Below are 14,312 nucleotides of genomic sequence, written 5' to 3' on the forward strand. Positions count from 1 at the left end.
CAGCTTGGATGAGGAAAGGGCTTTTCATTGTCAGTAGTTGTGCTTTCCACAAGCTGGTGAGGCTGGAGCTAGCTGGACAGCGTGTTGTGTGCCTGGGCACCTCTCAGGGCTTTGCAAAACATTCCTCAGCTTGCATTGTCTGCTCTTTAAAAACAAAGGAGGGCGCCTCCTTTCTTAATAATTTGGAGTCCCCAACCTTTGGGAAGAAAGGCAGGTCTCTGAGCTTTGCTCGGCGAGAAAGCTCAGCTCAGCTGAGCAGCGGGGCAGTGAAATCGCAGCAGAAATGGCCGGGTGATTAGCAACTTCTTCTAGGCTTATCTTTGCGGTCTCGGTATCTCCTGTCTCAGTCGCAGCCTTCAAACTAACCGAACCACCAGCTTACACCCCCCACCCCCCCACCTCCCTCCGCCTTTCCTGTCTTTGCTCGCAGATAGCTGTTCAGGTAGCGGTGTCTGTGCGCGCAGCAAGCGGGGAACAGCGCCCAGCTGCCCGGCTGAGCCGGGGGGCAGGTCGGGGGCAGGGGGGGTCCGCTAAGGCGGGGAGAAATAGGAGCCAGGCGGGCGTTTTGTGGCTTTTACTCTATATATGAAAGAAGACAAAAACATACAAAGTATATGTACAACTAAAATTCAACAATATATACAGAAAGGTTGCTCGGGGGAAAGGTCCCTCTCGCTCGGTGGGTGAGGCTGCCGCCGGGCAGCGCCGACCCTCCCATCCCCAGACCGCGGCGGCGGGGGTTGCCGGGGACCCCTCGCTGTGTCCGGCGCCTCCGGGAGCCCGGGCGGCGGTGCGGGAGCGGGTGCGGGCGCGGGCGTGTGCGGGCGAGGGGGCTCTTCGCGGGAGAGACGGTGGTATCTTCTGAGCCGCAGCCCATTGCATTTTGAGAAAGCATGCAGGTTTTGCTTCGTGGTAATGTTCTAATCTTACAGTATATTTTCATTTTTCAACCAGTTCTCCTTTTTTCCCCTCTTCAATGTTTTCTTTAATTCCCTTCTTCTCGCTTTTTTTTTTTTTCCCCCAGTCCGGATTTGGTGAATAAAAATGAAGGAGCTTTGACTAGTCTCTCTTTCATCATGTACTGTCTTTAGCTCATTAAACAAGTAAAAACGGCTGCCATGGTAGATTCAGGTTCTTCTTGTGGGCAAAGTCTGTAAAAAGTTTGTTTTGACGTATACTCCACAGAGAAAGAGGCTGGTGCCTTGGAGTCCAAAGGAAAATATCCTAAAGAGAAGTGTCTTCTGTGCGCCAGAATGAAAATTGTGTCTTTCTGTTCAAGATCAATCGCTGAGGTTACTTTAAAAAAAAATAAAATAAAATAAAGCCACTCTGTCTCTTTGCCGCATCTACAAGTTCACACAGAGCCTGTTAGCTGGCACGGCTTGGCAAAGCAGGGGAACTTCTTGCCATGTCGAGATGAGGCGTTCTTGGGAGATTATTTCTCTTGGACAATTCACATCATTTGTGGTCTCTGCATTGTGTCTTGATGTGGAGAAGAATACCAGTGAGAATAGCCAGGCATGTAGCTGTTGGGAGGCATATTGACTCCCTTGGCAGAAGCTGAAACGTCCCAGACTGGAGGCAGAGCCGGAGAGCGAGGGGAGAGGGCAGCGGAGCCAGGCAGAGGGTCGCTCTCGTGGGGGTTGCTGCCCTGCTTCAGCAGCTTCTTGAATTTGGAGCGCTTATTCTGAAACCAGATCTTCACCTGTAAACCAAAACGCAGCAGATATTAGGCTGCCGTCAGTACCCAGGGCACGGCAGGGGAGACCCCAGAGGCCGTGGGTTTGCTCTGGAGAAGGTCTCCAGAGCCCCACGCCAGCCGGGGATGGGGAGAGGGGAGGAAGGGGTAAGTACTGCTCCTCTTGGGCTCTGAACGAAGCTGAAGAGAACAGGAGAGGCAGAGCGGAGCTGAAAAGCAAGAGGGATGTAGGTTTTAACTTGGCACGTTGTTTTCCCCGGGCAGGCCGGATTGATCGAGCTGAAACAGCACATACTCCGAGCTCTCCTGCTTTAATGCCTCATTCAGAATTTTGGAGGTCATTTGATCATTTGGGCAAACTGTTGTCAAACACGGGCAATCATATGATTTTGTGCCAGGAGACAGGAGCCAATAGACAAAGGGCATCTTACAAAAGAAATTGCGCATCTGAAAACATGCACGATCAAATGGTCCTTGCTGATGTGACGAGGAGGAGGCACAATGGAATGGAGATTGTGGCTTTACTTTTAAAGTTGTTTTTAAAGAAAGGAAAATTCTCTTTGCTCCACGAGTAACTGGCTTTCAAGATTACTTTGGGTCTCATCCTGCTCCTAATCCAGCAGAACTCCCTAGGAGGGAGTCTGCACGTGATGAGGTGTGCAAGGATCGGGCTCACTCTGGCAGATGAGAATTACTATAGGAATTATATCTATGTAAGACATATATACACACATATTTCTCAAAAATAGTCAGACAAAGAAAACAACTCCCACATGTGTGTTTGACCTTGCAAACTTTGCAGATGTAATCTTAGGGCATAAGCAGGGCTGCTTGTCTAGTTGCCTGATCAGGATTGGGCCCCTAAATCTATGCATGCGAGACAGAAAGCGAGACAGCAGTGAGACAGAGCATGCATGCTAAGGATACTAAAATCCCATTTGTAAAACCATCAGGTCCATTCCCATCATTAATGTTTGCTGTGTATTTAAAAATCACTGGCTGGAAGCGACTGCTATCAATGGCAATGATAAAATCCTGAAGTTATTTGTTAAGCTCATAAATTCACATGGTTACATTTTACCCAAATTGATCACATCTATCCATGCACTTTTCTGCAAACCCCAGCCCGGGAAGCCTCTAATGCCTCATGTGTCTTTCAAGCTTAAATTAGCAGAATGGCACAGCTACTCCAACCACACTTAACTATGGCTTAACCTGCTGTAATTTTGTACACGGCTGTCTTTGATCTTCAGATCTATTATCACCTTTCGTACATTTTGCCCAAGGGTAACCACTGCATTTGCGTTAGTCATCCAGGGTGAATTTACTATTGATTTTACAGGTATTTCCTAACGTGTTCCTGCTTCCCCTCTGCCTATAGGTTGCTAGGAGGCAGCTTGGCTTTGCTTTTAGCTCTACTTCAGGCCCAGCGATTCCTTGCCTTTGTTCTGTTCTCCTTTTCTCAGCTGGACAATTGCATCTCGGTGCTGGAATTAGTCGAAAATACAGGCAATTTTAATATGTTATGTATGGCATCAAAAGGGAGCGTTTGCTAGCCAGGCGGCTGAGAGAAGGGCGCATTCAGTCGCTTCTGTGGCAGGCTGGTCCCTCTGTCGTGCCTTAGATAAGTCCTATCACACAGAGATGGGGACCGTGTGCGTTACCTTTTCTACCGTTCCCGTACAGAGAGGCCAAAACGTTTAGGGAGCATCGTACTTTCCTTGGCCTTTATTGCTCGAGCAGGATTTCAGTGATCTGGGATTCCCAGTAATTACCTGTGTCTGGGTAAGTCCTAATGAAGCTGCCAGTTCAGCTCTCTCTGGAAGTGCCAGGTACTGAGTCTGCTGAAAGCGATGGTTTAATGCCTGGAGTTGTAGACTAGAGTAAATGGTTCGAGGCTTCCGAATCTTTTTCCCTTTTCCATTGAATCTGATTTCACCGTTTTCAATCACTGTGGTTTTTTGCTGATCTGCAAGCAAAACAGCACAGCTGAAGCATCACCCTCCTGAGCTATGTAACGCGGGCGCTCCGGCTGCCGCGGATCCCGGCACCGCAGCAGCTCGCCCCGCCGCTCGGCACACCGCGGGCGCGCAGGCTCCGGCTCGTACCGGCAACAGCTGCGGGGGGGCTACCCGGAGAAAACACAGCTGTCCGGGCACGGTGGGCACGCTGCCTTTCCCCCCGGGGGGCGGTGGAAATAATGACATAAAAAAAAAAAAAAAAAAAAAGGCAAATAGAGTGCAGCGCTGGCTTGGTGAAGGGATGCCCGGTTCCAGCGCCATCCGGGTTTTACCCGGCGAATTGACTTCGCGTCGTCAGCTCGGTGGTCAGTGAATCACCAGTCCGAGACTTTTAACAATGCTTTCCCCCCCCCCGCCCCCCCGCCGTGCCCCTCCGGATGGATATGTACAAATGAGCGGCTCCCTGCAAAAAAATACATAAATCAGCCGGCCCCCGAGCGGAATGCGACCCGCTCGCCTGGAAACTTTCACTCCTCAGGTGTTAGCAGGAATTTTGCCTAAAGCCGGTCCCGCCGTAACAAAGGAGTGCCGAGCGCAGCCCCTGCCCGCCGGCCTCGGGGCGAGCGGGGAGGCGCCGGTGGCCAGCGCCGCGGTACCGCCGGCAGCCGCCACCGGCGGGGGGGAGCGCGGCGGCCCCGCCGCCCGGTACCGCGGCAGTAGGCCCGCGGAGGGGCCGCAGGAACGAGCAACCCCCCCCCCCCCGTGTCTCGCCGCCGCCCCGCGCACCCCGGGGCCGGCATCTCCCGGGGCAGGAGCGGGGGGCTCGGCGGGGGTCGTTGTGCAGCTGCCCGGGGGTGGCCGGGGAGAGGCCCGGGGACGGAGGGAGCCGGGGGGAGACGCTGGCAGCGGGTTGGGGAAGCGGCGCCGGCTCACCTGCATCGTCCGCCCGCGTCTGGCTGGCCGCGCTGCTGTTGTGGTAGGACTGGAGGTAAGGGCTGTGCTGCGAGTGGCTCACGTAGGGGTAGGCGGCCAGCGAGCGGTGGTTGTAGGAGCCGGCGCTGCCGGAGTAGGGCGAGCTGTGGTGGTGATGCTGGTGGTGCGGGTGCGAGCCGGCGGCGGAGTGCAGGCAGTGCAGCGGGTAGTGGGCGCCGGCCATGGCCGGCGAGCTCTGCTGGGAGTGGGGCGGCGGCGGCGGCTGCGGCGGCGGCGGCTGCTGCTGCCCGAACTCCATGAAGGCGGATTTGGAGGAGTCTTGCGCGTCCAGCCCGTCAGCCATCGTAGTCATGGTCATCATCAAAGTTTGGGAGGGAGAGCGCGGCGCTCCCCGGCTCGCCCCCCGCGCTCTGCCTCCTCTCTGCCCAGCCACCGCCGCTCCCCTTACCCGCCGCGGCACCGCTGGAGAGGCGGCGGTGATTTAATTTAATTTCTTTTCTTTTTTTTTTTTTTCTTTTCCGCCTTTTTTTTTTCCTTCCCCCCCCCCTCCTCTCCAAGGAGCCGTTGTGCGAGGGGCCTCGTTCACTGAGGGAGGGGAGGAAGGGGAGGGCGGTGTGCGGGGTGTGTGGAGGGGGAGGGCGGGCTACTCCCGGCGCTTTTTTGCGCCGCTCTTTTCCTTCATCCCCCCGGCGCGTGGGGTGGGTTTTTTTTTTTTTCTTGGGGGGGGGGGGAGGGGGCCCAGGAGCGGGGGGTGGGGGTGGGGGGTGTTTTAAGGTGGAAGCCGGGAAAGTTGGGGCTCCGGCGCTTCGACTTGAAGGGCAGGGACGCGCACAAGTCGAATGGTTCGTCTCCGGAGGGCAGCGCCTCCCTCATTGGTCACTCAACCCCCTGACGTCACCGCCCCGACGCGCCGGCAGCGCGCGCTGCCCGCTCCCGCCTCCCTCCCCCCCACCCGCCATCCTTTCCCCCACCCCCCCACCCGCGCGCGGAGCGCGGAGCGCGCTTCTGCGCGCTCCGCACCCCGCGCGCGGGTGGGGGGGTGGGGGGGGTGGAAAGGGGAGCGCCGGCCCTCAGCTCTCCCCGCACGCACCACTCCCACCCGCCAAAAATCACGCATCCCCCCTCCAAAATTCACGACCCCCTCCACTATCACCACGCCTTGCGCGGTATTTTCGCTGCGGCGAAGGCGACGCGCAGCGCATTTTTATTCCCCACCCCCCCACACCTCCACCCCCCGCTGAAAGCAGCGGCGGCGGCAGCGGCTCCCGTAATCGTTTTCAAATATATGCAAATGGCTACGTGCGGTTGGCGGTTTTGGCAAAAGCTTGATTAGGATATAAACGACCCGAGGAAAAAAAAAAGTGCCTGCGCCCTAAATTTGTCTTTAGATTACAATTCCAGTTGATTTTATTTTATTGTCAACATTGTTAATGATAAAAATAGAGTCGTTTTACAGTTATTTTTACTTTCTGGAAGGAGGCAATTAGACTTCTAATCAGGAATACACAAAAATCTCCCATGATTAACTGCAGTACTTTGTTCAAATTGCTGCTATAAAATTCAGAACAATTTGCCTGTAATGATTATGGACTGGGTTTATTTTGGGAGGTGGAATAAAAGTGGATATAGCATAAATTATCCTCTAATTATACACCAGTGTCGCCTCAATTATCCTCTTATCAAAATGGTTGTCTAACTGCCGCATTTAGTTTCAATTCTCTCCTTTTTTCTATAAAAAGAACTTCATACCTTGTTATTATTAATCCATTTATTATTTGCAAGGGGATTTATATCCGAACATCCAGGTGGTATTACCACTTCTCTTTCAAAGATGGACTAGGGAAAAACATTAAGTTTGATCCAGCACGGCGGAGGATCTCTCTCTCCTCTCTCTCTCCCCTCTCTCTCTCTCTCACACTCCCTCTCTCATGTTTTTTTCCCCCCTTTCCCTCGCTTAAATCTCCTCGCGTCCAGCTAAGCATGAACTCCAGAGGCAGATCCCACCGCAGAGGACTGAGGTAGGAAGGAACCGGCGGAACTCGCTAAGCCTAGAGAAATCCGAAAGTTGCTCTAGATGGGGAGACGGGCTGGAGGCTTCGGGCTTTGAAAACCAACACTGGCACCAGCAGCCGCCGCTTGCAAAACCCCGCACAGCCCAGAGCCATCCCCAGACCGAGCACAGGTCCCGACACTGCCTCTCTCAGCGACATTGCCTGAGGATTGGCTTCTAGGTTCTGCAGATTTTTTTTTTTAATCGCGTCGTTTTTAGGAATATTTAGAGGGTTTGCGTTTTTCGTTCTGAGATTCACCCCCTCTTTCCCGTTCTTAATTTATTTTGGGGTGTTGCTTATCAGCAGCCCCGTCATTAGCTCTGGGAAGCCGGGGGATGCGAGCCCCCTGTTTGCATATCGCACCGTCCTCGGGGGTGGGGAGGAAGGGGGATGCGAAGCGATGCTCGATCGGTGGCAGGGCATAACCCATAACCTCTCGGCGCTTACAGTTCAGCTGGCTTGTTTCGGGGGGGGTGGGGGTGGATGACTTTTTTCCTGGGCGGCTGGGATGTTTTGTGCCCCCTTACCCACCCTCTCATGGTTGTTTCACTTCTTGAGCCCTTGGAGTCGGTTCACTAACTCTGAATGCAGTTGTAAGTGTCTTGCCTTGTTCTCCTGCTTTTAACAAGAGTTCCACTTTAACACGCGAAAGGGTAACCCGATCCAGGCGTTTACAAATCTACAATGAATAAAAATATAGAGAAAGGGGAAGAGAAGGGAAAGAATTCCTACTGGGACTCTTTATTCATAGGTGTAGGTAATGTACTCAATAGGAACAGGTACATTTGGCAGTTTTATTGCTTTATACCCTCCAGCTTGCTGTTAACATCATGAAGGCATTTTTTTGCAGGTGCACATACTAGCATTTTCTCCAGCAGCAGCAAGAGCACGCATAACAAAAGGTGTCAGAAAATAGGCTGGGGAGTGTTTGCAACACGTTGCTTTCTTATTTAGAAACGATTCCTGCCGCGTAATGGATGCTAACCCGGGAATGGGGAAAAGTTGGGCAGGAGAGGAGACCGGTTTGAAATAATACCTATCTGCCGGCTTGGCGAAGGGCATCAGGCGCCTGAGTCAGGCAACATGAGACAAAAAGGAGAAGGCGGCAGGGAGCGTCTGCAGGAGCTGCTCCCCTCGATAGGCAGCGAGCGGAGCCGGTGTGCGCCCCTCGCTCAGCCAGCTGACGGGCCAACTGCGGTGGGGTGCGGGTGTCGCAGCTGCGGGACAGGCAGCGGCCGCGGGTGCGGGCTGGACAGCGGCGGCGCCGCGGGGGTGCGGGAGCCCCCGCCGAGTCGTCGGTGGGCGCCGGCGGGAGGGGAGCCCCGGGCAACCGGCGAGGCTCTTTCGCCGCGGTGCTCAGGCGTCCTCGTCTGTCGTCAGGACAGTTGACTTCACCCAGCCTCACACCGATCATTTTCCCCAATTTAATTAGGCCCGCTGGGGGGTGGAGGGCAAAGGGGGCCGGTGGCGGAGGAGTGATACGGGCCCGAGCCGTGCCCCGGTGGAGGCGGCAGCGGCAGGGGTATTTCTCTTCCGAGGGACGGGCAGGCCCCGGGCCCGCACGCTGGCAGGGGTGCTGGGGTGGCCGGGAGGTACCGGCCCGCCGGGAGCGCGCGCTGCCGGGCACCGGTCCTCCTCGGCGCCGGCTTGCGTGCGGGCGAGCTCCGTTACCGGCCTCCTTCTGAAGAAATTACACCTGAATCAATAGCTCTGGATGCACCGGAGCAGTGAGGTGCTCGTTTGCAGGGTGGGTGACTCATTAAAGGGGGGACGACGACGACACACGACGACCCCTCACCGCCTTGTCCTCTTGCACTGAAGGGCCTCCGAAAGAGAGCAGGCAGCAGTCACGAGTGGGGCGCGGAGCCGCGGGGGCGGCAGCCCACGGGGGGAGCTGCCTGACCTCGACCGAGCTCCCCGGGGGCTGCGTGGGCCGGGCGGGCCCACCTTGCGGGGCGAGGTGCGGGTCAGAGGAAGGCTGGGGGCTGCCCTCGGGCGGGAGCCCCCACACCGCCGCCCGGGAGCCCCCAGCCCTCCTCGGGGAAAAGCAGCAGGAGCTCATGGCCCCTGACCCGCCCTGCCTGGCTTCTCCGCTCCTTCCGTGGCCAAACCCGAGCTCCCGGAGAAGGAGGCTGCAGCCTTGGCCGAGGGCTAGAGGGATGCGCTTTGCGCGTTACTCCGCGCCCCGTCCGCTCCGGACCGCGGGCAACACCGCGCTCTGCCCGCGCACCCCCGGCCGGGCTGCTCCTCCCAGTGAGGACCCCTCGGTTTAATCTTCCCTGGGGTTGCGCTCCGCAAGCCACCCTCTCCCGCCTGGAGCGCAGGGAGGCCTTCGGACCCGAGCGGGGTTAGGGCCGGTCCTTCTCCCCCCTCCCGGCCGGCTGAGAGCCGCGGGGGCAGCGCGGCCTGCCCCCCTCCCCGCCACTCGCCCCTCCGCTGCCGCAGTGACGGGCGGAGAGTGTGGCACCGCGCGCAGGGTGACTTCGTGCTGCCGGTCCTCCATGTCACCTTAAACCGCATCCTTTTAATGATGTTTGCAGGTAATACTTTCGAAAGACCAAAGCGTGTGCGCGTGGTTTAAAGTCCCATTTGTGAGTCGAAGGATGTCACACAACAGACACAACAGTTAGAAGGAGCTGACGAACAACAGGAAACGGGGTTCTATTTTTAGGCTATAATAGGAAGTTAATGTAAGCGGCCAGAGGCTTCCTATATGCCTCCGAGCACCTTCTGTTCCATTCATTCATTCATTCATTCATTCATTCATGCGTTCAACAATAACAACAGGGGGAAACAAACATTCCCGTTCCATTTCTCATCCCCTCCTTCCCGGGTAGTCCTGCTCTGCTGTTTGCACGGGTGGGCTCTGCAAGCGGAGTCCCCCTTTCGGGCAACAGCTTGTTTGTTGGTTTGTTGGGGGGGGTGTGATAGCTGATGGTGTTCCGCAAGCGAGGCTCCCCCAAGATGTTCTCCTTGGGGGGTTCCTGCCCGCAGGAGTGCGCAGGGGCTGAGGGCTGCTCTCTGGGAGCATATTTTCCCCTTCCCCGATTCACACCAGGGTCCGAGAGAATGTTTTCTGTCCCACCCCGGCCAGGGAGGCTGGGAAGGTCCGAGAGAAGCTTATTTCAGGAATTATGTTAGCGCGTGTGGTGTTGTGGTTGGGTTTTTTTCTCCCCCCACCCCCACCCCCACCCCCGCAGGAAGCCCATGTACAAGCATGATGTGGATCTTGCAACAGGATTTTTAAATGGGGCAGAGAAATGCTGGGGGGGGGGGGGGGGGGCGGGGGATATGCGAAGGTTAGTGCGGCATCCCCGGTTTTTTTTTAGCAACAGAAGGGAATCCACAAAGCAATCGAAAGGCGTTCGGGAGAGAGTGGGGGTCTCCTTCCGAGTGCTGGTGGGAAAATCTCGAGAAGGGTGGAAAGCCGGGAGAATATTCGCACTGGCAGCAATGCGCTCCAGATGCATTTTTGCGGAGAAGCTCCCTCCGCAGAGGCACGGGACTCTCCTCGGCTGGAGCGCGGTTTCGGCGGCCGCCAGGCTTGTGCCCACGCGCGGCCGTGGCGCTCCGCGTGTGTCCGCGGCTGCACGGCGCGGGTGTGCAAGGTGGCGGCACGGGACGGCGCGGCTCGGCTGGGCAGCCGTCCTGCCCCAGCAGCGCAAGCTCTGGCCGCGTTATTTACAGCTCCCAGAGAAGCTACAACAAAGTATCTCGCCTTGGATCTTCCGACGGTATTTCCCCCCCAGTCTCTCAAGCCTGTTTACCCCAAAACACATGGCCTCCTCTCCTCCTGCCAGCATGTCATACTGCCATCGTCTTAATAGCAGCTGAGCGGTGAGCAAAGGCTCCCGCAAAAGGAGGTCACCTCCTCAAGCTGGAAGCGAGCCATTTTAAGGAGAGACTGGGGAATTTGAGTGTTGCCAGTGCGAGAGCAAGAGCGGAGCGGAGGCTCCTCTGGATTTCACCCCCCTAACATTCTAACAGACAGGCAGGCGTCAATGGCTTTCCATACCGCGAGTGCGAAGGAAGTGGCAGGGAGGCGGGGGTGGGTGGGTGGGTGGTGTAAACCCCAGCCCAGCCTCGCAGATGGATCACACACGCCGCTCTCTATATTGTAGCCTGGGTCAAAATAATAGGAGTCAGGAGGGGAAAGATCCAGAGGGAACCAGCCACTGTCTCTTGTACAGATTTGTAGCGAAGCCTTCGCTGTAATTAAAACCTTACAGCCAGATTCATTCAATGTGTGGCTCTGCAGAGGGTCGGGGTTGGGGCTTTTTGTTTGGTCAATGTTTTGTCGTGTTGTTGTCGTTGGTTGTTTTGCCTGATGGGGGCTGTGTGTACGAGGGGGTGGGGGGTATCTGCTTTAAAATGGAATTAGGCTTCAGGCGAGTGGCTGCCCGGCTGGAGACGGGACCCCCGCGGAGGGCCCGGCCGCCTGCCTGTCCCCGCACCTGGCCAGGTGTGCACACACACCACCCTAACCGCCCCCCCGGGGACAGGTCCCCCCTGCTCTGCCCACCCGGCAAGCCTGGCCCCAGCATGCGGGATCCCGGAAAGAGTCTGAGCGGGCGGGTTTGCCTCCTGCACCCCTCCGCCGGGAGCCTTACGTGCGAGCGGCGGGGGGGACCTTCCCCTCCGTGGGTGAGGGGGAGTCTCCCCCCGTGCAGCCGCAGGTTTGCAGACCTCCGCCTGGGAGGCTTGCACTTGGCAGGCGTCCCCGCCCGCGCGGGTTGCTGCTGAAATAGAGATGTTGGTTTTAGCGGAGACTTTTGTTGTTTTGTTTTCTTTTCAAATGAAAGAAAAAACAACAACAATTAAACCCCCCCTTCTTCTGGCAGAAGAAGAAGACGCCATCCAATTAAAAAAAACCAACAAAACCACCACCGCTCTCAAGTGCCCATCTTGGAAGGGCTCAGAGGCGAATGGAAACTCGAGGCTCTTTCAAGTCAACGGAGAGGCTGCAATTTCTCCTGCGGCAGAGGCCGGTATCTCCCCGAGCCCAGCGCCGCGCCAAGCTCCCCCGAGCCCCGCCGGGCCGGGCCGCGGCTCCCCACGGCCACCCGGGTCCTGCCCCCGTGACACGCGCGGGGAACGTCTCACCCCGGCTGCGCGCGGGAAGCCTCGCGCTCCGGCGAAGGAAAGCGGAGGCTTTAATTGCGGCTAGCTAGCGCGATGTCCTCTCTCTGCAGTCTGTTTCGCCTTCGTTTATTTTTAGTACACTTCAAATGCCTACACATTTCCCTTGTTGAGATCAGTGCAATTATTTACTCTACCTTTAGGGATGCATTTACCCAAGCATTGAATGGAAATGTAGTAAACACTGCGCAAAGTCAATGCAGTTATTGAGGTTTATTTAATAGGAAAAGAAGTAAATATCTCGGCTTTACTTGTTTCTTCAGGCAGCCTCGTTATCTAGAATAGATTGCAAGGAGAGCTCTTCACTCATTCCCGTGTAATGAGATTGCTTTATAGGTTTATCTCGTATCTGTATCTAGCTACACCCTCTTTTGTCAGGGTCTCAACGGACTATAAAAACAAATCTAAAAGTTAATTTAGAAAGGTAATCCGGAGGGATCCATTATCTGATCTCTCTATAGAAACTCAGCTAGGCGATGTCCTGTATCTGAGGGCATAAAAAGAAACAGACAAACAGCATCGCCTCCAGCAACGTGAATTCCGCCTGCATCCACCGTCCGGAGCGGGAAAGCTCTTGACACCGAGCGCGATTTCGCTGGCTGAGTGAAACTGCTTTTCCCGGTTAACTGGTCCCAGTCTCTCCGCTACGCTGTCCTCCAACCCGCCAAGAATTATTTTTATTTTTCGCGAGTGGAGATCATCACCTTTCTCTACCTGTTTGCTCTGACTCCTCTTCCCCCTCCGCCCCCCGCCCCGAGCATCCTTCGCACGGAATAAATGCAGGAGGAAGGGACGGGGTGGGGGAGGCGGTAGGAGCACGTTAGATATCTACAGCATGAGACGCGGGAGGTATCCCGGGGTTCTGACAGCTGGATCTGAAACAAATCAGATCTGGATTAACTTGCCTGTTTTGTGAATTGTCTGCATTTGAGCGAGCAGCCCTCACCCACTCCGCTTCTGGCAGGTTTTGTTACACGTGCCTCTATAAATGTATTATTCCAGCCCTCTTTCCTCGTTGGAGCTCTCTGTTCAACAAAACAGAAACCAGAACGAGGAGAAGCGATTTTCTTTTTTAAATGAAGACATTTATAAGTAACCTAATTTCGTATAGTGGAAGTAAATTTCATGCTAGGATATATTTTGCACAACATGTAATCTTTTAGAGCCGGAAGACATTTAATTAAAGCCATATTCGGAGAAGTACAGCTTCAAAGCAGTCATACGACCACATACCTCATTCATATTCAGGATCCGTCCGCGAATTCATATTGTTTTAATGTGGGACATCGCCTTTACGGCATAACTCTGCGAGGCCTGGGCAGCTTGGGAGATAACACAAAGGAGAGTAGGCAAGAAACAGCACGGGGTGCTTTACCAGGCGGCGAGGTGTCTGTTTAACCTAAAGACCACCGCGTTCTGCTTCCCGGCGTTCGGTCGGAGGAACTCCCGGCAGTGCGCGCGCAGTGCCGGGGGGCTGGGGGGAGAGGGAAAAGCCCCCCGAGGAAGGGCCGGGGTTGAGCATCCCGAGCTGGGTGTCCCCGCTCCGGTTCCGCACGCCGCTGCCCGCTTCACGTCGCCCTGGGACATACGTGCGTGGGCGCAAGGTTTGATCACGTCCCTTGCGACCCCCCACCCCAGGAGAAGGTCGGAGGTCCCTTGGCAGCCCCATTGCCTAGCACTTCGGGGAGAGACACGAACCCCAATGGCTAAGAGGGGGTCTCTGGAGAGAGAGGGGATGGCGCCCCGCCGGCACCCCTTCGCAGGCGCCTGCGAACTTTTGATCGCACCCATGCCGTTTGAACAGAAAACACCCTCTCTGTTCAAGTGATTGCCCCATCTCCTCCTCCACGGTTTGATTATTCAAATGAAGATCAGGGACCCCCGAGAAATGGGGGTGCAGGAGGGGAACAGCCCAGCCCCGAGGTGAGAGCGGAGCTCCCGCCCGGCGCTCCCCTGGCTGTCCCGCGGGCTGCGGGGCTCGGGGGCCGCCTGCCCCCGGTCCCTCCCGGCTCCGCCGGAGGGGCACTTGCTCTTTCGTTGAAATAACTCGTAAAAACTGTCCTGAATTCGGTGCGGGTCTTCCTGTGGTAACTTTTGTCTAAGCAGCTGCTTGCTCCCTCCAGCCTGTCCCCTGGGGCCGCCGGTGCGAGAGGCTGCTTTTCGGGGAGCCGCGGGGCTTGTGCGTCAGCAAGCACTTTTATATTCTTCTTCTCGAAAAGGACGGCAAAATACTTCTAAAGGCGCGGGGAAACGCTAAGTGAAATAAACTGAAAAAAAAAATTAAAAATGCCCCATAACAAATAATCACCCCATCCAGCCCCAGGCAAAACAAACCGCAGCAAAACCAGGTCCCCCCCACCCCACTTTGGGGCTGCTTCGTTTCAGGGGGGATAAAATTCAGCGGCCAAATCAAATCAGAAAGGTTCTGGTTAGTTTCCTTGTAGTGGTAATTAAAAGTATTAATTGGTTGTGTCGACAGCTTAAAAAGACAGGTGTTGCTAAAAAAGGCTCATTAATCTTCCAGTCATT

At 55.8% G+C, this 14,312-nt stretch overlaps 1 protein-coding gene across 1 annotated transcript; it reads right to left on the reverse strand.

The window, feature by feature from the left end:
* Window positions 1–871: 871 nt before the first annotated feature.
* On the reverse strand, window positions 872–4,973 carry DLX6 (distal-less homeobox 6). Its single transcript, XM_055806123.1, has 3 exons — window positions 4,587–4,973; window positions 3,475–3,673; window positions 872–1,705 (listed from the first exon to the last, which is right to left on the reverse strand). The coding sequence occupies exons 1-3, from the start codon at window positions 4,952–4,954 to the stop codon at window positions 1,454–1,456; spliced, it is 819 nt and encodes a 272-aa protein (XP_055662098.1). The 5' UTR covers window positions 4,955–4,973; the 3' UTR covers window positions 872–1,453.
* Window positions 4,974–14,312: the final 9,339 nt, after the last annotated feature.

Source organism: Falco peregrinus, chromosome 5 (genome assembly GCF_023634155.1).
Source record: "Falco peregrinus isolate bFalPer1 chromosome 5, bFalPer1.pri, whole genome shotgun sequence".
In the NCBI taxonomy this organism is placed as follows: domain Eukaryota; kingdom Metazoa; phylum Chordata; class Aves; order Falconiformes; family Falconidae; genus Falco; species Falco peregrinus.

Bases quoted from the DNA above. Each gene is read 5' to 3' on its own strand.
- DLX6 (XM_055806123.1), bottom strand. From the start codon at position 4,954: ATGATGACCATGACTACGATGGCTGACGGGCTGGACGCGCAAGACTCC. The intron at 3,674-4,586 runs GGCGCCGCTTCC...TGCTGTTTTGCT, and splicing joins GCGGACGATGCAGGTGAGCC to TGCAGATCAGCAAAAAACCA. The intron at 1,706-3,474 runs GTAATTACTGGG...TTTGGTTTACAG, and splicing joins TAGGACTTACCCAGACACAG to GTGAAGATCTGGTTTCAGAA.